The sequence below is a fragment of the Coturnix japonica genome, chromosome Z (assembly GCF_001577835.2).
Source record: "Coturnix japonica isolate 7356 chromosome Z, Coturnix japonica 2.1, whole genome shotgun sequence".
In the NCBI taxonomy this organism is placed as follows: domain Eukaryota; kingdom Metazoa; phylum Chordata; class Aves; order Galliformes; family Phasianidae; genus Coturnix; species Coturnix japonica.
In genome coordinates, this window is record NC_029547.1 from 9,949,532 (window position 1) to 9,973,804 (window position 24,273).

The 24,273-nt window shown below is 35.7% G+C and overlaps 1 protein-coding gene across 1 annotated transcript in view; it reads left to right on the forward strand.

Annotated features, from left to right (window-relative positions):
* The window catches only part of SPEF2 (sperm flagellar 2), a 73,830-nt gene extending 51,687 nt beyond the window's left edge, over positions 1-22,143 (forward strand). Inside the window, 7 exon segments of the mRNA XM_032441317.1 lie at positions 4,383-4,489; positions 6,115-6,297; positions 9,869-9,961; positions 11,944-12,114; positions 16,680-16,847; positions 16,981-17,103; positions 21,765-22,143. Coding sequence (XP_032297208.1) covers positions 4,383-4,489; positions 6,115-6,297; positions 9,869-9,961; positions 11,944-12,114; positions 16,680-16,847; positions 16,981-17,103; positions 21,765-21,845 — 926 coding nt within the window. The 3' untranslated portion in view covers positions 21,846-22,143.
* The last annotated feature ends 2,130 nt before the right edge of the window (positions 22,144-24,273 follow it).

The window sequence follows — 24,273 nt, forward strand, 5'->3', positions numbered from 1 at the left end:
TATATCCACTTAATTCAACCCTTATTTTTGATGGCTTGAGAAGCTTTATTCATTCTGAAAACCATGAGTTTCTTTTGATAAATTTGTGGGAAAGAAGTGCATGATTGCTATCAAATGATTGTTTGGCATCCTTAGCCTCATAGTTAAGAGTAATGACTTTTTTCCATGTCTGTATGTATTAGTACTTCTAAATCTCTTATGGATAAAGTTTAACATGACGTTTCAAGTTTCTTGTCAGACTTGTCCTTCCTAGGACATAGACTTTCCTGCATAGTAGGAACTACTATAATTAGAGACTTCTTACATAGTTCTGTAATCTATTGCTGATAATTAATTGCATAAATCAGACTTCCCATAACACATTCTTGTGCAACCAGGATATGACCAGTGTACTTCATAGCTTAAACCATTTCTTTTCACGTGAAAACATTTCAGGGAGGACTGCAATTAGAATGCTGTATCTTTCAAACATTGGAGTTGAGAGTGATTGCTGTTCAGAGAATTTTCTGGTGTCATAATTTGCTACTATCTTCATGTTCTAAATGAAACTTTCTGCTTAGTTCCAGTTATTGAAGAGCATCCCAGTAGAATACCTTTAAAGAAAACTAGTAAGAAATTGTTAAAGGCTTTTCTTATTTATTCCAAAACTGATGAAGTTGAACTAAAAATAATTTGGGGTAAAGAAATTTGAAATCATTGACCTTTAAGTCAGTCCTTTTCTAAACTGAGATTAACACTCTGCTTTTGATATAAGAAGTCTAGTAATTGCAGAAGATGTGCTACTTACATATAACTTTCCTATTTTCACATGCATATTCATGCTACTTCTAAGTCTAAGTAGTTGTGTATGTCAGAAACAGAATATGTTTGAATGCATGCCTCATTAAGATGTATTAGTCCACACAAGAAGAGATTATTATTGTGTACTATATGGTAGATTATAAAATATCGTTGAAGTATGTACATTTGTGATTTCTTACATAACAAAATATTTGTGATTTCTTAGATAAAGAAAACGTTCCTTTAAATTTTATCTAATAAGCAACAAGATATATATACATGGAGTGCCTTGTTGCATTTATTGCATAGCTGTTTCTAAGGACTTTCTCTTTAAGATTTATATGTCAGATTTCTCCCTTTGAAGTTTCAAATGGGAAAGTTCCAGGTATGATGAGATTGGAAAATGTTTGGAAACATTACTTGGAAAGTCCTAGAGCAGATGAATCCAAAGTAACAAATGAAAGTTAATTTTGAATCTGTAATACTGAAGACACTTTAGTGATGCGTGAGTACAACCATCACCATTTTTGGTGTTAGGATTGGAGAAGGGCTTATTACTGTCTTCTTTGTAATAGTTTGTTTTAATTGAATACTGTTATTTTCTCACTGCTTTCCTTTTCTAGATGAAAATAGCAGAGGTCTTTTAATATTATCTTTCAGGTCATTTTTCTAACTCTGGGATGATTCTTGCTTAGTTTCCATACATGCTTCAAGATCTTCAGATTCCAAGATTGTCTGTCAACAGAAACCGTATGACTGCAAAGAATAATTCAGATTTCTTCCTTTCTTCCCACGTACTTTTTGGTGATATTGTGATCAACTAAAATCCCTAAAGCCTTTCTACAGAACTGTTACTTTGGCAGTATGATTCCCTCTGTGACATTTATGCAGTGCATTATTTCAGTGCAGTGTGGCACTTAACATTTATTCTAATAGGACAATGTTCTTTCACTCCCAGGCTTTACCTCCAATTTGTAAAATTCATTTTGAATTCTAATGCTGTACTCCAAAGTACTTGATGTCCTTTCAAGATTGGTTCTATCTGCAATATAATAAACACAGTAATTTTTGCAGTCTGTTTCCTCAGAGCACTTTGGTTTGTTTCCGGTTGTATTTAATTACTGGTCTTCTCAAATCTCTTCAGTTTTTCTAAATCTTATTGAATACTAATTCCTCTTCCATAATGTTTTGTATCCTATCTACATATTGAATAAGTTTGTTTTCTATTTAGTTGCTTATGTCATTCAACAAAGAACTGTTGTTCTTTCCTTTTGGAATAAATGAAAAGATATTGTAAAGAGCATACATGTTTTGAAACTGTTATTGTTAGATGGACAAAGAATATTCTAGGAATTGTTTTCTCTCTCTGAGGACATTATTTCCTCCTACTGCTTGCATAGCCCCATTTAGGGATGTCAGTCTTCTTTTCTCAGCACCATCTGTGCAGCTACCCACTCACATCTCACCATGACTGTAGAGCAGCTCTATGGCATTAGCAATCCATGAAGAAAACTGTCTAATCATTTTTTGTCTTGTAATATAATCTGATACTTTTAAACAGTTCCATCCTGTATAATATGGAAATAAATACATTAAATCTAGACTCAATATTGGAGATGAATTGAAGATAGTTAATTGAATTTTTTTTAAAATATGCTTATGAGGGATCTCTTCTCTCAGCCTGAACATTCCTTGTTCTCCTGAAGTATGTCATGATATTTGATTGATATTGTATTTGTCACACTATATGTGAAATTTTTGAACTACTATACCAATTTAAGAACACTTTGGAATTTTCCCACAGCAGGAGATTTCATAAGGTGGTGATTTAAGAAACTATTGTACAACACATTGGCAGTTCTGAAAGTAGCAGATAGATAGAAAGTAACTCATATTTACCACAGAAAAAGAAAAATGATCAGATGCTACAGATCACCTAAAACGTGATCTCATTGATTTGCCACATGCTTATATGAACTAAGATTAAAGTTGCCTTTAAACTATGTCCTAATGTCTCTTGGTTCAAGTTTGTTAATTTTCTTGTCCCTCAGTTAATATATTATAAATATATTATATATTAAATATATTTGTGAGAATGTATAGTTACCTAGAGTAGAGCAAACTGCTTGGGGGGAAGGGAGGTTGGTGGGGGGTGGGGGAAGGAGTGTGTGCACTCATTCAAAGGTTGTAGTCTCAAAACAGCGATGACCATCAAGACATTGAAGAAGAACTGGAGACCTTCTCAGGAATCCTTTTATATCTTCTAGGTTTAAAAATGCACTGTGCCAAGTCATAAACAAGCAAGCTCATAGTAACAAGCTTGTCTAAAATAAGTTTGGTATCCAAAATTTTCTTGTAGGAAGGTTATACTGGTTTGTCAGCGAAGCAGGACAAAACTGTAAATGGACAGGATATCATACATTCTGATAACAGCCTTTGAATGATTGTCATGGTAATAGCCTTGCACTGGAAGAAGCATACTGTGAGAAGTCTGAAAGTACTTTCTGTTGGTCCTTTACAACAAGTTACTTGACTTGTCACCTTAAATACATAAATGAACAATCCACTGTGTTTCAGTAAATGACCTAAGTCACATCATTCTAAAAAGATCTTCTTTCTCAAAATAGGTAACTCAAAAGCTTTCAGAAGGTGGAAGCTTGTCAGATTACTTGTATCAGTTTGCCAGTACTTCACTCTTCCACTTCAAAGATGAATTCTACGTCTAAGCCACAAAATGTTCAGAAGAGCTCCTTTCCAGGAGGACTAAGTTTAGCTGCAGTGACAAAAAACTATAAGATTAAAAAAAGAAAACTAGCAACTTTTTTCATTCTTGTTTTTCACTGGCCATGTTTGCTTTTAATCATAGATTGAAAAATTAATGTATTGACATTGTGGAAGTGGTTGTAGCCAGATGAAATCAGCTTAGTCTCTCAAAATTTAGATAATTTGAAACTTTTTTACCTTTAAAAAAAAACTAAAAGAATTCTGCAGAGATCTTACAGTGAATCTCTGGGCAAGGAAAGTCCATTCCTGGTCTGTTTTATCCATCGTATTTTGACATGCATAGTTTTATGCTTTAATAATATATGTGAAGTTAAACAATTCTCTTTGCTTATAAGCCAATCTTACTTTACAAAACAAATTAGCTTTATTATAAATGTCTATGTCATGTATACAATTTTACCTTGTGATTTCTTTAACATAAAATGCAGAGCTATTTATCTACCTTCCACACATGCATTCTTTGAAACTCTTTAAGCAGTTAATTTTCTATACAAATTTTAACAATGTTCTGTGTCTACCATCTTATTCTCTAGCCTATGATTACTTTCAAGAGTCAAGGTAGATTTACAATTAATTAAAATAGAGCACAGTGAAAGAAAATGTTGGTAGATATTGAATGCACACAACAGTGATTTATTCTGGATGAGAAAATGTTATGTTTGGCTTCAAATATATTAATATTATTAATAGTACAGAATGGTAGAACAAATAAGTTTCCCATATGGCCATTAAAATTTAAAAATTATATATTCTCTTTAGCAAAATGAGACTATTTAAAATAGCAAAAATAATTTTTATATTAACTTTTATTTTATTAGGTGTCCTACCAAAGGAAGTATTTATTGAAATTTTTACAGATCTGATTAATTCAAATCTTGGAACTGATTACCTTCCTGATGCGTGGAATAACCTAACGCCTAAAGATGTAAGTTCACACCTACTTTTAGATGTTTTGGCATTACTCTTCCTCTGACAAAGTCAGTTGTGCATTATTATCATTTTTTCCTTAAAAATCTTATGTTTCTTTAGAGAAAGATTCTAGAAGACACTGTACCAGTTATAAAATATATGTCAGAACTGTATTTATTTACAGTTTTCAAATCACATCACTTCCTTAAAAGCCATGGAAAATTCACTTACAGGTGTTAAAGTAAGATGGCTTATGTTCTTTTTTCCAAGGCAGGAGAATGAACTCTGGAGCTGACCTTAAATTCAATTACCCAAGATTTTCAGGTTTAGAAATATGAAAAATTGTAATTTAGCTTTTCCAAACCTTTCATCACAGAACATTACTGGTTAATTTTACTTTGAGATGTTGCAGGAAGTACATGGGATGGAAAAACTAGCATATGCTAGTTTTAGCATATTTTGATAATTAGTTCTGGGATGAAGTCACAATTCACATTAAGGTCTTAATTGGACTTTAGATGGGAGAAACAGCTCTGTTGAGCGATTCTTCAAACAAACAAATTGCATGAGTAAACCATTTTACAATTGCTGAGTGATTGAATTTCGTGAAAACTAGTCACAGCTGTCCCCAGAACGTGAAAAATCTAATCTTAAAACAGGAAATTAATTATAAAGGGAAAATATGAGCCAAGCATTCAATTTGTTAATAGAGCACATGTGCATGTAACTCAGTGCTCTTTATTCCTTAATAACTCTTCATGCTCATTTTGTTCTTAATAACAGGATTTCCCTTGAAAGAGTTTCCTTAATAGAATGGCTTTAAAAGGAGACTTGTACATTTATAGTGAAAGCAATAATTTATATGCTAAAGAAAACAAATTAAGCATAGACTACTATATGTGTTTATTCTGCACAAGCTGTTCTGAGCTGAACTCACCATTTCATCCTTTCAGAGGGTGACAATAGAATTTCATATAAAGTTTCAAACTATATAAAGCAGTGCTATACCTGCCAATATTAGGCAGATGGAATCTACACAGTAAAATCAACTAAGTCTGTATTGCCTAAGGATCTCATCCATGTAAGTACCTTTCCTTCTTCTGGAACTCCGGTCTGGCATGAACCAGTCATTTGGTAAAGAAATGTTTGTATGGAGCACAAAATCTTATGGAAGAGAACAGTAAATTCACACTACACCAGCAGTGCAGAAGTGAACTGTGCCAGATTTGTTACTTCCACACCTCACTGTAGAAGGGAGATAGGTGGAAGGCGGTTGCTTTATGTGTTTTTGTTTGAGTGAAGCAGTAAACCAAGGGTTAGGGGTGATCCTGAAATGCTTCTCTCATGAGGATATGGTGCACAACTACGTGAAGGCAGTGGCGGAACATCAGTGTTTTTACTATACAAAGGCTCTTACTTACTATGTTGAATTATGGGTGTTCTTGCATTGGAGATGCTGCAAAGTAAGGATAAGATGTAACTTTCATAAATGTATTGGTGTAGCTGCACTGTGTAGACTAGGACGAAGTATAAATAACTCCCAGTTCTTTATCGATCTTTGAAATCTTGCTGCAGAACCTTACATGTTTATGTGTCCTTATGTATACATATTTGACAATATTTATTATTTTATTTTTATAGTTACATAATCTGGCAAATGCATTCAGCGAGAACACAGAACTGATTGACTGGCGCAGATTCATGTTAGCAGCAGCACAGCCTTGGCCAGTGCCATCTGTGACACAACTTCTCAAAACCCTCTATAGCTTCATGTCAGTTGATGTACTTGGATTTGACTTTGTTACACTGAAAGACTGTATGCAGGTGATAATACGTTTCTCAGCAGTATTCTCTTTTCGTATTCGCTTCAGTAATATTCTATTGTTAATCATCTCCTTGAATGGAATAATGTATTGTGAGGTTTATTTACACTCATTCAGCCTGAATTTTATACTGCTTGCTATTCGAGGGGGATTTCTAGTGAAAATATCCTTCAGAAAACTGAAGGCCTGACATCTGTCTTATCCATATATGGTAGACTAATCAGATTAATTAAGCTTACTTTTTACTTCCATTTCCTATTTGAGCCATAAACTAATTCCAAGTGAAAATAATTCCTGTTCTAAATAAATTATTTGATCAGCAGTTTAACTACTATGAATTGTCTCTACCATTAACTAATACTATTCAATACCCAAAGGATAGAAAAAAAAAATTGCTCCAAACAGAAACAAGAATTTTAATTAGGTCTCACTTGCTCTACATTGATTGAATATTTTGAGAATTTTTCCAGTAATGAATTTTTTCAAATGAAGATTGTTTTTCATGCCTTGGACACATAGGAAATTTAAAAAAATATATTTGACCTATTCTTTCCTTTAAAGAAAGCTTCTATTTAAATTTGTTTGCTGAACAAAGTTTTTCAGGAAGTTTCATGAAAGAGTATTAAAAATACTTTTTTTTTTTCCTTTGAACAATGATGACCTTCCTTTCAATTAACAAATATTCACTATCAATTTTTAATACTTTGGATGCCTTAAAATTTGCGTTGGCCAATTTATATGTACCTCTTCATAAATACGTGTATGCACAAAAATTCATCAGTTCTGTCAGTTCATATTTATGTAGTCATACTGGAGTTATATTCAAAATATTTTAGATAAATTTCAAAGAATCTTTTCTCAAGTTGGTTTTCAGTCTGTGTAGGCTTAGTTTTCTTCCAAAATTAAATAAGGCTGTATTAATTCAGAACGCTATCTGTTTTAGAACTTCTTTGATTGAATGAAAGCTTCCACCCGATGCTCATCTCACCCCAGACAAAAACAAAACAAAACAAACCCAAATTCTGCAATGCCATAAAATCCACAAAACGTGCAGGTGTTTATGTTGCAATTATTTGTCTGCTTTTCCTCTTAAATTTGAGGGCTTAAAAATAAGCATGTTTAATACATGCAAGGCTGCAAATGAATTTTTTTAAGACAGAATCCTAATTAAAAACAAATTCAGCTGAGCAATATGTCTGCATGCTTCTGGATCAGAAATGGCTCAAAGTCAGCTCAGGGTAAATAAGAAACTGTGTCCATTCATTTGTTTCTAGACCTGCTCCTATTAGTTCTTCCATAAGAATGGTGACTGAATTTGTAGACTTGGACAGTTACTTAAGGAGTAAATAGGACTAGAAGGTTCAGAAAAACATAGGCAACTTCTAGCTGAAGCTACTTTTTCAGAAGGGACCTATATAGGTATGCATATAACTTTAAATGCTCAAGAGAACATTTGGGGAACATCCAGAGGCTATTCCAAGTAACGCAGTTCAATAGTAATAAAGAGTCTGCACTTCTCTGAAAATTTTATTCTACAAAAGAGTCATATTGCAAATAAAAATAGTTAACGTCTTTTTGTTTGAGAATAGAGCCTGAAGTGTCCTCATTTGAAAAGATCATGAAAATTCTGTATATCTTCCGTGTACTTGGAATTATTGCATTTACAGCCATTAAAAGAACAGGACTGCTATTTTTTGTATTTAGGTAAAATTTAGCCCCCTAATTTATCAAGAAGATATGACTTGTTTTTATTGCATTTTTAATATCAATTTAGAGCAATTTATGTCAGATTTCATTAGGTCATTACTAGTGTCATTTTCTTCTAATTTCATGCTTTAAAAGAATTATTCATGTTCTGTAGAACATAGTGCTCTAGAGAATTAATGAGTCAGTGCAGTCTATAAAAATAAGAACAGCTGAGTAAGATTAGTTGTTCAACCACCACATGGGCACATCATCTACCATCTGATTTATTTCTAGAGAAAGAATCTCAGAAAAAATAAAAATTTTACTTTCTTGCCATTCATTTCTGTTTTTCTATTTTGTAAAAAAAAAGATTGTAGTAATTCATCTGAAATATGAAAAAAATAATGTTCATCGCAATATTTTAAGTGTTTACACTGAAAAACTGCTGCACCTTTCATTTAGTACCTGTAATTTATAAGATTACCAGCTATTTGCAAATCTTCTGTAAGGGTCCCTTAAACAAAACAGGAAATACAATAAGAATGACATTTATAAATAAAAATGAAGACGAACTTTATTCTCTGCTTTAATACTGAGACTTACATGCATGCAAAATTTTGTGTAACTCTGAATAATTGATATGATATTATTGTCCTAACAAGAAACAATGACAAGCAACATTCAGTGAAGATAACAGAAAGAGCCTACCATGGGGAATTTGAGGTGCCCTGCTATCTGCACCTCTGCTAGCAAACTAATTAGTTCTAGAGAACACTGCAAGGTGATGGAACTCAGTTGTCCTTACCGTGACATTCTCTGCACCATTTCTAGCTTGGTTTAACAAGACCCTATTATGAACAAGTGAGTTTTTCTGTAGACAGTCTGGTTTTGGCCATCCCATCTTAGAAGGTAGGATGGCAGAAGTTTCTTTACGACTACCTTATTCATTTATACAATTTTCAAGAACATAATGTCACTTCAATGCCACTCCACTTTCCACAGTTCTGGAATTATCTATAATAAGTTGAAGGAGCTATTTTATTTGTTCAGTGTCATTGTAAATTAGTAACAGATTCAGCTTAATTAAATCCAATCCAGTTGAGCTCTCGGTAATCTACATAGGTCACAGTGAAAATAACACCTCCTATTTATTTCCATGGAAACAGCTTCAGATACAAGGAGTGCAATAACACTATTTGATAGAGCAAATTCTCATCTACTAAACAGTATTTTTCAACTCTTAACAACCCTCTGCTAAATCGTATCTCTGAGCACCACATACAAACAGCTCATAAACACATCCAGGGATGGTGACTCAACAACTGCCTCCATGGGGAGACTATTCCAGTGTTTAACTACCCTTTCTGTAAAGAAGTGTTTCCTAACGTCCAACCTAAATTTACCTTGGTGCAACTTGAGGCCATTTCCCCTTGTCCTGTCACCTGTCACCGGTGACAAGAGACCTGCCCTGCTCTCACTGTAAGCACCTTTCAGAACGTGTTGCTGCCACGACTTCTGAGAAGCACCACTTAGCCCTCATTGTGCTCACGCTCACTGTTTCATCTACATAAACATTCAGCAAATGTTGATAAAAGTCAATTAGTGTGATTTTTTTCTGCATGGAGGAATTCACTGACACATGTTTGCTACATACTTATGTCCATATTAGACACCATTCTGTCAGACTGTCCCTCTGCTGTCATCTATTACACTGTAAAAAAAAGTAACTGAATGTCTGCCTCTTACATTTTGGGCCAACAAAATGAAGTAGGAGTCATTACTTTCAGATTAGCGCTTGTATATTTTCAAAACTTTTGGAGAATGAAGACTGCTTAATTTTAATATGTGAAAATAAATGACTTTTTTTTTTTTTCTTTTTTCCTTAGCTTGGCTTATGGTTTAATGGAAGTGAAGATCTAAGCATAACAGAAGATTGCACAAAACGGTTGCCTTTTGATAGGCTAGGGAATCTTGTCAAAGTAAGTTTAAAAACACAGCCATTTAGAAGAGACCACTCACTCTTCCAACTCCATTCTGATGTTGCCCAAAGAGGTTCTGGATGCCCCATCCCTGGTGTTTAAGATCAGGTTAAACGTGGCCTTGAGCAATCTACTCTGATAAATGATCTAGCAGCTGGCAGCCCAGCCTGTGGCAGGGGGTTGGAATTTGATGATCATCGAGGTGTGTTTCAACACAAGCCATACTATGATTCTACAGTTCTTTCTTGGGTTTTCTGAGTGGCTTTTGAGGTCAGGTGCTTCAGAATCTGATTTCCAAACATAAAAAAATAATAAGAAATCTAGGACATAGAGACAGGAATCTATGAATTGTCCTTCACTATTCCAAACCACAGACAACTCAGTATTCCTGTTTTCTGTTGAACTGCATTGATTTCACTACATGGTGACCAGCATTGTAAGGTCATGCATGACCAACCTCATCTCCTATGACTGGGTGACCAGACTGGCAGACAAGGGAAAGGCTGTTGATGTAGTCTATCTAGCCTTCAGCAAAGCCTTTGACACAGTCTCTCACAGTATTCTCCTGAGGAAAATGGCTGCCTGTGGCCTGGACAGGTACACCATTCTTTGGGTAAGGAACTGGATAGAGGGCCATGCCCAGTGGGTAGCGGTTATTGGAGTTAAGTCCAGCTGCCAGCCTGTTATAAGTGCTGTCCCCCAGGGGTCAGTGCTGGGGCCCATCTTGTTTAATGTCTTTACTGATGTCCTAGATGAGGGGATTGAGAGTACTCTCAGTAAGTCTGCAGATGACACCAAGCTGGGAGGTGGTGTTGATCTGCATGAGGGTAGGGAGGCCCTTCAGAGGGATCTGGATAGGCTGGATTGCTGGGCTGATGTGAATGGGATGAGGTTCAACAAGGCCAAGGGCCGGGTCCTGCACTTTGGCCACAATAACCCCATGCAGTGCTATAGGCATGGGGCTGAGTGACTGGATGACTGTGAAGAGGAAAGGGACCTGGGGGTGTTGGTTGATGCTCGGATGGATGGGAGCCAACTGTGCCCAGGTGGCCAAGAGGGCCAATGGTATCCTGGCCTGCATAAGCAATTGTGTGGCCAACAGGAGCAGAGAGGTTATCATCCCCCTGTACTCAACACTGGTGAGGCTGCACCTTGAATATTGTGTTCAGTTTGGGCTCCTCACTACAAGAAAGATATCGAGGCCCTGGAACATGTCCAGAGAAGGGCAACAAAACTGTTGAGGGGTCTGGAGCACAAGTCTTATGAGGAGCAGCTGAGGGAGCTGGGATTGTTTAGTCTGGAGAAGAGGAGGTTCAGGGGAGGCCTTGTTGCACTCTACAGCTTCCTGAAGGGAGGTTGTGATGAGGAGGGGTTTGGCCTCTTCTGCCGGGCAACAAACAGGACCCGAGGAAATGGCCACAAGTTGTATCAGAGGAGGTTTAGACTGGACATAAGGAAAACCCTTTTCTCTCAGAGAGTGGTCAGGCACTGGAATGGCTGCACAGGGAGGTGGTGGAGCCGCCATCCCTGGCAGTGTTCAAGAGGCATCTGGATGAGGGGCTACGAGATGTGGTTTAGTAGCTGTGGTAGCAATGGCAATGGGAGGACAGTTAAACTAGGTAGGTCCTTTCCAACCTTGTGATTCTGTGATTCTATAATTCTAAGAATAAGAGAAAAATGATACCTATGTCTAAGCTCAAGAATATTTCTGTGGAAGTGCAGGTATAATATGAATGTAGGAAGCAGTTTTTGAGCTAATTTGTCATGATATCATGTTTTGTGAAATTCTTCTTGTTCTCTGAAAGTCCTCACTTAAGAAAAAGCACTTCTGATTTATCTCAGTATATATAGCCTTTACTCATGTTTAAGAATAGCATAACTATTCAGCAGTCCTTACTTTATTTCATCCTTTTCTGTACAGACTGTGATTTTTATTTGATCATTTGTAGAAGTTAATTTATATATTTCTGTCCTCTTTGTAGTTTTTCTTCAGTTTATTTGCTGATACTGGAAGATTTCCTGCACTGCTCAACTATTTTGAGATGTTACTTTATTTTGCTTCCCACTCTGATCCTGTTGAAGGTGTTTACAGAGCACTTTGTGTAGCTACTAGAACATATATTCAGAGAAAAGAATCTTCTCTTGTGTGTGAGGTAAAACATTATAATAAAATTAGATAGATAGATAGATAGATAGATAGATAGATAGATAGATAGATAGATAGATAGATAGATAGACAGATAGATATAGATATAACAGTGGTGTTTGCGAATCATACATTAGCTAGATTTCTGTAACTATCTGTGTAGTGCATATCTCCAACTCTTGCAAACAGTCCGTCTGACTTCATGGGAACTCAGAAAATATTCCCACTGACTTGGATAATAATACTCAGAAGTATTTTTCCGAAGTCTTAAATTTTGCTTGTTAAATAATTAACAGAGTTGAAGATATTTCTTGGTAACTGCCCATTGCAAAGATGAGCTGAGAACATTCTTTGATCTAATCTTAGACAATTATGCCCAGCTATGAGGCCAAAAGAATAAGACTGTGATGTGACTTACAATATCATCATCAGGAGTTAGATGTAAAACTTGTTTTATTACCATTCTTACTTTCTTTCCCACTATGTTTCTTTGGGATATTTAAAAATACATACACTTCTGTCATTATTTTCTAGTTTTTCAGTTTGTCTGTAAATCAGAAGAGTTAGTAATATTGAATTTAATATTAAATAATGGTTTAAACTGTTTTTAGAGACATGATGAATGTATTGTCATATAAAGTGAAGCTGAACTTTTGAACATTTATAGTGTTTATGGAGTATGTTATTATTTTCCCATCTTTTTAAGGACTTAGAATGCCATTACTGCACTGTATGCATCACCTACACATTACTAAGTATAATTCACTTTTTGAAACCTACAATATATATCTGTACACACCTTGGAAAGAACTCATTCCTTTAGATAATAAAATGTTTCATTAGTTCCAACTGACTAGAGTTAAAGGGAGGCAATAGAAAATTTAAAACTGTCTCTGGGTGAGTCAGAATATGATTAAGTCTTTTTCACTTTATATCTGTCTTTAAAAGTCAGACCAGTTATCCTTGGGGTACTCTACCCCCTGACCTGGAAGTCTGCCATGGAGAGCAGAGTAAACACCCTCCCTGCCCCCCCAGTTCAGGTGGAAACACGTAAAAACCTTCTACTCCTCTTGGACTGTCACAAATCCATGGGGACAGATGGGATCCACCCAAGGGTTCTGAGGGAGCTGGTGGTGATGACTGCCAACATGCTTTCTACCATCTATTAGTGTTCATGGTAAACCAGAGAAGTCCCAGAGGATTGGAGGCCTGCCAATGTGATTCCTATCTACAAGAAGGGTTGTAAGGAGGATCTGGGGAGCTATGGGCCTGTCAGCCTGATCTCAGTGCCATGAAAGATTATGGAGCAGATCATTTGAGAGAGATCACAGGGCATGTTCAAAACAATGGGGAATCAGGCCCAGATGTCATAGGTTCATGAAAGGTGGGTCCAGCTTGACCAATCTGATTTCTTTCTATGATCAAGTGACCCACCCGGTAGATGAGGGAAAGGCTGTTGATATATAGTCTACCTTGACTTCAGCAAAGCCCTTGACACTGTCTCCCACAGTGTCCTCCTGGAGAAGCTATTGGCCTGTGGCTTGGACAAGTATACTCTTGGTTGAGTAAAGAACTGGCTGGAGGGCCAGGCCCAGAGAGTGATGGTAAAGGGAATCACATCCAGCTGGTATGTAGTCACAAGTGGTGTTCCAGAGTTCAGTAGTGGGGCCTGTCCTGTTTGATATCTTCATTGATGACCCAGACAAGAGGATTGAGTGTGTCCTCAGGAATTTTGCTGGTGACACCAAACTGGGAGGAAGTGTCAATCTGCCTGGGCGTAGGAAGGCCCTGCAGAGGAGTTTGGACAAACTGGATCACTGAGCCGAAGTCAGTGGGATGAAGTTCAACAAGGCCAAGTACCAGGTTCTGTACTTTGGCCACGACAACCCCAAGAAACACTGTGGGCATGGTGCAAAATTGCTGGAAGACAGTGTGGAAGAAATGGACTTGTGAGTGTTGGTCAGTACTCAGCTAAGCATGAGCCAGCAGTGCGCCCAGGTGGCCAAGCAGGCCAATGGTGTCATGTTTTCTATCAGAAATAGTGTTGCCAAAAGGAACAGGGAAGTGATTGCCCCTTTATACTCAGCACTAGTGAGGCTGTGTTCTTCACTTCTGGGCCCCTCACTACAAGAACGATATTGAGGCCCAGGAGGGCAATGAAGCTGATGAGGAGTCTAGAGCACAGGTCTTATGAGGAGTGTCTGAGAGAACTGGGATTGTTTGGTCTGTAACGGCGGAGGCTCAGGGGAGACCTTATTGATCTCTACAACTACCTGAAGGGAGATTTTGGTGAGGTGGGGGTAGGCCTCTTCATTTGAATAATTAGAGCTAGAAGAAACCACCTCAAGTTGCACCAGGAGAGGTTCAGATTGCATATTAGGAAAAAATTCTTCTCCGAGAGAGTAGTCAGGCACATGAATTGGGCTATCCAGGGATGAGTAATTATCCCTGGAATGGTTCAAGGAACTTTTAGATGTGGCAGTAAGGGGCATGGTTTAGTGGGGAAGTACTAGTGGCAGATGGACTTTTGGACTGGATCATCTTGGATGTCTTTTCCAATCCTGGTGATTCTATGATTCGGTGATTCTGTGACTCTAGAAACTTAGTATTCTCTATTCCAGTGGGAAGTTCTAGATCTCATGATGTTGGATACAAAACAACACAACCTGTTCTCCTCATTGCTTTTTGTTTGTGTTGGTTTTGGTTTTGGTTGATCTTTTTTTGTGTGTGTTCTGTATGTATGCCTTTTACAATCCTGTTGAATACTATAGATATAACCTGAATTAATAAACCCCCATTTCACTGGAGGAAATGAAAGTTTATACCACTGGCTTCAGTAGGGCCAGCTTTTCATGCAGGATTTTCAAGAACCACAAGGGGGCAAAAAGTAAATTATGAGTTGGTATTGTGTCATCTTTGATTCATCATAGTTCTATCAAATAGAAAAACTTAAATCAATGAAGACATCCAAAATTTTATTCATTTTAAAAATATGAACCTAAACTTCTGTCTACCAGTGGTTGCTTATATGGTATCTAAATCTTCAAGCCCTCTTCTTCTACATGAAATCCAGTAGATGTTATCAATGGAATATTCATCAGTGGAACATAAACAACTACCCAGTTCATTCCCAGCTCACAGACTGATACACAAAGTTACCTAATTTAATTTGTCCCTCTCTTTTTCTTATTTTGTAATAAGACTTTAGTGGCTCTTGATTGGAAGTTGCCTAAAGAAACTTAAATTTAATAACATAAATGAGAGAAGAGCAGACAAAACACATCCTAGAGTTTACCATTACTTGTACTGACTTCAACTGCTTAGCTTTTAAGTCTGAAAAAGGTTGCTATCGGGCTTGTGTAGATAGTTCATGAAATGTAAATGATTTAGTGGGAGTGCTGTACCTAAGAGCTGTTTTTATATTCTTCACTGCTACATATTATAAAGCTGGCTCAGTAACTCTGCTACTTATATACTGTAAAAATATAACATTAATATCTCAGCAGTCTGTCCTTTATTATAATAGAAAATAGTATGTTGAATTAAATGCTACTTATTTCCTATTGTTCTTAGTGCTTATCTTACATGAAGTGAACTAATCTAGACAAAGTGACCTTTGCGAGGACCTTTCTTGTCTTTATGTACAGAAATGTCTTCAGTGGTGGTTTGTTGTTTTTTCTTCAGTTTGGCCACCTCTAATGTTACCACAAAGTTATCTCACTGCTTATTTATACTGTGTTCAGTTTAGGGCCCCTCACTGCAGAAAAGACACTGAGATGCTTGAACACATGCAGAGAAAAACAATGAAGCTGGTAAAAAGTCAAACAAAAAAAAGAAAAGAATGACTGAGGGAAAAAGGGGTTGGATAAGAGGAGGCCAAATGAAAACCTCAGTGCCCTCTACAACTACCTGATTGACCTGATAGGAGGCTGCACCTCTCAGGTGACAAGTGAAGAACATGACTAAATTATCTCAGTTTGCAATAGGGGAGGTTAGTTGGATGCTAGGAAGAACTTCTCCTCAAAAAGGGTGGTCGAGCATTGGAACAGGCTGCCCAAGGAAATGGAGGAATCCCTATCCCTGAAACTACTTAACAGACATGTGTTTATGGGATCTAAGTTGTATTGTTTAGTGTTGGGAACTTGAAAGCTAAGCTGATGGTTGAGCTTAATGATTTTGAAGATCTTTTCAAACCTAGATGATTCTGTGAATTCTATTCTATTACTCGTTCTTGGTAGAGTGTTGGGACTATTATAAATCATAACTATTAAGTATTTTTATGTCTTGTTGTTCTGGAAAAAAATTAATTTCTCAGAGGAACATTGTCAAGATTCTTGGAAAAAGCTGATTATTCCATTTCTACTAATGTCACTGTTACAGATATTTCTAAGCTTTCAGTATCCATTCCTTCATCTTATGTTCAGTGGATAATTTTGTATATGGTGATGATTTTTATTTTGCAAGAACTGAAGTTTGGAACTATAACCAATTGATCCTTAAGAAATGTCTAAATGAAACATATCTTACTGACAGACTATCACTTCATGTTATGTTTGTCCTTTATTTCCTTAGACTTTTCCTTATACTAGCACAGAAGAAGATGAAAATGAACTCTTGAGTTATAGAGGTGAAGGAGTAGTTTCACTGGAAACTCTGCTCAAAGTGTTTCATGATGGAGGAAGTAGGGATGAAGATAATCAAAGATTTAGTAGTCTGGAGACGGAAGGCAGTTATGATAAGGTAAGCTGCTGACTCAAAAGATGTTCTGTACCTTACGTTCTATGCTACAGAAATGCCTCTTGTAATTTTTTGCTTTCCCTTAGATGTTTCTTAAGCATGTCATAAATTCAACAGATCCTGTTTTTTCTTAAAGCATTTCTTAAGAGTATATAAAGAATTAGGCAGTGAAGATCTGACACCTCTTCCACTTGAACTCCTTTTGAAGCACCCTTTCATTCAAGAATTGATTCAGAAGTACCAAGGGTACAAACTTCATGTAAGTACTGCTTTCAGGAACCATAATCTTTCTAGGTAGGCAAGTGGCAATTTACATTATCTTAGAAATGCCTCTAATTCTGATACTGCCAATTTGCAGTGTAGACTGATGTACTACATAGCAGATTGTATATTAGACCAGTTCTTTCATTGTCCATGAATTTTTTTTCATCAAAGAGTGCGCTGAAAGAATCAGAGTCATTGTAGAATCATAGAATCATAAAATCATAGAATCACAGAATGATTTGAGTTGGGAGGGACCTCAAAGACCATTTAGTTCCCATCACCCTGCCATGGGCAGGTATACCTTCCACTACATCTGGTTGCTCAGAGCCCCACACAACCTAAGAATAAGAGTATGTGGGAAGACAGAATGCTACATCTTTACTCACTCCCCTTCTCCTTTCTGTCTTCCCTGACCCTTTAATTGTATATACTTTTCCTATTTTTAACCCTTTTTTCCAAGTTCACACAGCATTTCTTGAATAAACTCTTTGTTCTATAGATGATCCACCTCAACAAGTATTCTTTACACAAACACTTCACTGACTTAGTAACATGCAGCATACTGTAATTTCCCTATAAAAAACAAATATGACATACTGAAAAACAAAACATAACAAGGCTGTGAAATGAGTAATGCTGTATGTATATACACCGCTACTTACAAGGAGAGGAACTTCTTTTGAAAATCTTTCCACATAAATCAGTAACTGAATATCAAGAGCACAGTGTTTATTTTTAATCAAGATTTCTGGTATCCCTTTAAGAAGGAACTATTTTATTATAGCTCAAAGAGTGCCTTGTAGTGTATATTTAAAATTTATTAGCTAACATCAATAACCTAAGTTATTTCTGGCTGGTAGAATATATTCAGGGCAGAATAATGATTAAAATTGTCACTGTCTGTGAGAACCATCATACATTTCAGAGTGCATGCTCAAGCCAAAAGCAGTTTCTACAGCTTTTTAATGTGATATTAGGATCATTTAATTAATACATCTTTCTGCTTACCTGGAAGACTCATTTGATGCTTGTGCCTCCTTGACTTGACAGTTAGAAGATGCAGAGTTTTAGCATTCATTTGTTATACATAGAATTTCCTTTTGTAAGGACTGATTCTGAAATCATCTCAAATGTAGTGTTCTATTGTTTCTGTGATTAAAAAAGCAAAATCATGCTCCATGACTGCACTGGTAAATACTAACTGCTCTTAGATGCATGTAATCGACATTTTGCCATCTTACTTTCTAATTCTGACTAAGTGGTGAAGAATTAAAGACCGCAAGTTCTTACTTGACTCTATACCAAACTGTTATACGCACAAGTAAACCTATACATAGGGAGCCATAGGCCACTGTTTTATATAGGATTCTGGTCTAAAGCACATGTACTTCAAGAGTAGTTTCTGAGAGCCTATAGAATTACATCTGGTAACTTTTGCATTCCTAACACAATTCCAATGTAAATAAACAATATTCTTAGCACTGATTACTTTTCAGAAATTCTCCCAAGGCTATAAAAATCTCTATAAAATTGAAATCCAACCACAGTGCTGTTATTTTGAGATCTTGTACAAGATAAATATAGTAAAGATAGGGTGTGGTTTCTAAAGTCAAAATGTTTCTACTACTTCAGTCATAAACACTGGAAAAGGAAATGTTTTGCTGAAAAATATAAGTGAAATATTTAGGTTAGAATCTGTAAAATTTGTATTGGAACACCAGATTCCTTTGACCTTCTGATGTCCTGCTCTATTCTAACTAACAGAATCTCTAAAAATACTATAATGTGCAGGTGAGATATACAGTTGTCTTCAGAAGGGAGCATGTTCTTTCAGTTTGTTTATCAGTGGTCCAGGAATAACCTGCATAAAGTCAGCCTTCCTGTGAGCAAGAATGAATTGCAATAAATTAAGTAGTCTGGAAGATATTATGCAATTCTTAATGCTTGCATTAATCCATTATTTCCAGTAATCTACATTCTTACAATTACTGAGTAGTTTAAAAATTAAAAAGTAATAATAAATGTTTATTAAAATCAACGCTTTTATGCTTTTAGTGCTACATTACATTTTTTATCTAGCTTTCAACTCTTGAATGGTATAGTTATCATTAGTTTTTTTTAAAAAATAAATAAATAAACCTAAATTTGAATGCTGGGAGACCATGCTGTATGTCTATACACCTGGTTGTAGAGTAGGCCCCTGTTTTAGGCTTTAGGCTTCTAAATTAGTTTTCATATTATTTCTGCTGCTATTATTGTTGGTTTAGTTAATCATTTCAGTAACATTGCCAAGGTAATCACTCCAGTTGGAGTTCCATTGGGTTAGGATTTCTAATAGCGTAAGGTAAATATGTCTGCCAAACATTCAATTGAAATTTGGGCAATTATTAAAAAAAAAGCAAAAAACTGCATATACTTACACCAGCCATTTAATATGAGAGAACGGTACAGTCATTCAGAACTCAGCGTATTATTTCCCAGAGTGAAAACACGTTCTGTCTTAGGCAGATTCTGATGCAGATTTGAGCCTTCAGTAAGGCTCAAAGCATATAATTAGTACTCAATACTTAAGGCTTTAGAGCAAAAAGTGTTGCTGAATCATTGTCTACATGTAGGCAGTAGCTATAATACTTACTTAGGAAACCTGAGAAACCTTTTTCATGTGGTGTTTTAAATGCGCCAGTGTGCAATGAGAAGGAAAGTTCAACACAGTGTTCAAATACCTACTCTAAATAAGAGACCTTGTTACTTCTCCTTTGATCACGTATTCCATCAGAAATAGCAGTGGAAGTGCAAAACATGCATTAATGATGTTGCACTTCTGACATTAAAGTGCTAAATGTATCTGTTAATGTAACAGAAAAAAATTGTTCCCTTCATCTAATGCAGGCACAGTAAATCCATGGGTGGACTGTTTCACCAGTGTTTTGGGGTTATTCAGTTCTGATTTCCTCTGCAAGATTGGTTGTTACATAAATTGGATCTGTCCGGAGGAAACTTTCTTTTAATGTTTAACACATTCTTAAATGCTGTTCTATCAATCTCTGTTCTGCGTCAGATTGTAATTTTTGATCATATCATTCTGACTGTCAGACTGTTTTTTAACATGTATTACTGTGGCACTGCTGGAGCATAGGTTTCCACTTCTCGCACACATGAATATAACAGTAGCATTGGAAATGACTAGATAAATAATTTGCTCCATGATGATTAGCCGTAGCTTTCTAAAGCTTATTTTTTACAAGAACATAGACTTTAAGGTTTGTGTTTAAAACACTCATAATAAATTCACATGCTGTCATGCCAGAAGCACTATGGTTTAACTGAGATCCTCATCTGCTTTGTGTGGTAGCGATAAGGGCTGATAGTGAACTTGCTGAAGGTTCCATTTGCTAACATTTGCTTTTGTCAACCGGAACTGAAACGTTTTTTTTTCTGACTCAATGTACAGAAGTAGGCCTCCTTAAAATTGAGTATTTCTTAGAGTCAAAGATAAATGTTAGCACTGCCTTCTAAAACAGAGGGCAGGCAAAATTAATCTTTTATCACAGCTCTTTGATGTTCACTGAAATGCTCCTCATAAATTGCAAGTAAAATGAGGCATCATTTAATACAGGCAGTCTGTGATTTGGGAAAAAAAAAAAAAACTTATCTTTCAAAATAGGCACAAAATACCTACTGGAATATGTATTTGAATTTAAACTAATTTACTTTATGGAAATCCTGAATCAAGTTATCCTTTTAATGGAAAAATGTACTCACTGACAATAATAGAAAAATTGATAAAGTTAAATCACCATTAATACTTGTTATAAACATGCAGCATGTTAGAACTTTAAATCATATATTGCTTGTTCATTGCTGACATGAAACTTTGCAAATACAAAATAATTGAAAATTAGCAAATCAGCATGTTATAAAAAATGCAGTACTGCACAAAAATGTAAGTCTGTAATGTCTGCAGGTAGGTGTGTGTTGTTCCAGAAGTTGCAGTTACTTATTTTATTGCATTTCTTTAATATATGAGCACCTGATTGAACTGCGCAGTCCCTGCTTATTGTTGGATTGGACTAGATGGACTTCATAAGGCCCTTCCATCTTAAATGATTCTATGATTCTATGATCAGTTTGAAATCTGAACATGTAAAAAGAAACTTTATTTAAAAATTCATCTCATTGTGTTCTGAATGATATTTGTTAGTGCAAACAAGTATTCAGTGTTCAAAAGGTATTCGTATCACTCTATAATGATAGGTATGAGGAGATCCTTTATATCTCTGCTTACTTTGAAAACCATTTTAATATAGTTTCATAAAACTGCATCTCAGTGATATGAAGGAGATGTCATATACTCTTCTAGAATTTGCCATGAAGAATGTTCTTTCTGCAGTTGCCACTATATGGTTATTTTTTCCAAGCATGTTGAACTAGTGCCAAAGCTGAAGGACAGGGCTGGTTTTTGTGGCCTTTGGGAAAACTTTTTATGTTAACTAGAAAAAGTGTAATTTATATGTTTTCACTGAAGTTAGCTTTTTCTTTTAGCCTCTGGTTTCAATGCTAATTCTAATTTGACAGGCCTTATTATTAGAATTTTTAAGGCAGATCAGGCTGTTGCATTAAATGACCTTTTAAAACTTTTTGTTTTCCTTTTCTTAGGATATTCAATTCTTCCTTCAAAGAGATGAACCAGCACAGACAATTGATGAGAAAACCACATGTAATGACAGTGATGTATGAAAACCTGTGGTTCATATACAAATTGTTTTTCTAAAATGTATGTAAGAAATGAGCGCTAGATCTCCATCCCTCCCTCCCATAGGAAAGGTTTATTCATTTACTGTCACGAGAGTCAAATCCTGAAGCACTTACACATTTAGTTATTACTTTGAAAGTTATTACTTTGAATTAAGAAGAAGAAGAAAATAAGGAAACAGCAACCAACAACAGTAAAACCATTAAAAACAAGGAAAGAAATTTATGAGTTCATACTAAACAGTCTGATATAGCCAAAATAAAACTTGTTTCTGAACTTAAATGGAGCTGATTGTGTTTCCTAAAAAGAAATGGTAGAAGAATAATATACATCACATTCTAGTAAGTGAGTTAGTGTATCCATTCAAATATTGTTAACGTATATTAATTAATTTTATTCTTCAATTGTTTTTCTAAACATGTTGCAGTTCACAGGGAACAGCCACAGCACAGGCTGGGCTGGCCCATGGGCTGGGTGTGCCAGGGCTACTCCACATGCATTTCCACATTACTCCACATAAATTTGGTATTAACCTGAATTAATTTTATTGTTTCACATAATTGTATTCAGTTATTGACCTAAATTCAATTTAAAATCATCTCTGTATACCAAAAGAGAGTATATATAAAGATAAATACAAATTGTAGGCTTTTGTGCATGATGTGTGTTTGTCTAAAAATTTCTGTGGCACTTGAGAGGTTATTGTATTCTTTGGCAGATTAAACAGTCTTAGTAAAACTCTCCTCATTTACTGCTGAAGTCGTTTTATTTTTTCTACATCCTCTCCAACTCCTGCTTTCTTCCTGCTGCAGGTTGTTCTGGGGCAGTTCTCATATTTGCAATCTGACACCTGCATTCCATGTTCTATTACTTGCTTAGAAACGTAGTGAATAAGTAAACACTTCAAAATGTCTACTCATACCAGGACACTACTTTGTCATTCTGGGATACTTTTGTCTGCATTTTGTCAGTGCCCTGGTAACAAGCACACCAAACATTTAAAGCTTCCTTTCTCTGGTTTGATTCAGCACAGTGCTCAAACAAATGATGCTCTCTAAGAATACAAATTGTCCAACTGAAGTCAGCTAGCTTGTAGGGAACCAGAAACGTTTGTTGAGAAGTGCTCTCTGCACAAAATACATTAACATTTTTATTGCTTTTTATTAGTTTTTAGTCAGATATGCTTGACATATTATAGTATTTGCATAATGTGTTGATATTCCTTTTTTCTACAAGAACTATAAAACGATTATGTACAAAAAAGTAATAGCTAGATGTAAAACAGAGAAACTGGCATAGTGATAGACGATGTCTAGCAGACCAATTTCTGACGTATGTTCTGTCTTCTGTAATGATAAAATAAGAAGCACTTTGTTTGATTTTTAAAACTTCCTTATGTCAATGGTAAGTTCATTTTTTCTGTTATTTCAGACAGCCAAATTTTGAATGGAAACTTGATGGACTAGTGTAGCAGATCGAAGGATCTATATGTGATATATGAATTCAGAACTCATAAAGCTTACACTTCAGGCAAATAATGTTGTGTCTCTTCAGTCTACGTGTTTTGTGCTAACCACACTAGCGCATTGTAGCTAAGTACTATCTTAGAAACAGATACAACCCTGCTGTGCCTCCACAAACCATGCTGAAACCTCAACATCCTCGTTTTACTTACGACAACAGACTGTGTGATGCATACAAATCTGCTTTTCACCAGAGTAAATTATTTTCATAGCACATGAAACTCAGTCAAAATTTCATTGTATTTTATCCCCAGTATTCTTTAAACGTGACATATATATACTCACATGAGACTCTGTCCTTTTTTAAATGTGGTGAAAAATACTATGTAGGTATAAAAACTTACAGTGTGGTTCTCTGCCTCAGGCTTGACTTGGAGTCTTTACTTATTTTTTGCTTTTGTTCCATATCTAGTTTCTTTAATTAAAACCAGGTTCAATCACTTAGTGTTAAATTCTAACTTTACATATTAAAGTTTCTCCATGTGAAAATAGAAAGGCATTCTTTTCAGAAAGGCTTGCCCAAGATCTGTAGATACTAATAAGTTAAAAGGGAATTTCAGCTACTAGAACTCATAAATTGCTCTTTCAGGTAGGATTTTTAAAGGGTCATTATTTTGTCATCTGGTATATATTTTATTGGTGGCCTGAAACAGAAAGAAAAAATATCACTGACAAAATTTGAGAGTATGAATGAGTTATGAAGCAGTGCTGAATAACAGAAAATGAAGTGGATTGCATGGCAAAGAATAAAGGAATACAAGCATAGCACAGTGCATGCATTTATATGGTTAAGGCAAAGTAGCATAGTTTAAAAGGCAAAGAATGTAGACCCTGTATTCCTTTAATACAGTTGATTATCATGGTGGATATCTTGAGTTCCCTTCATAAC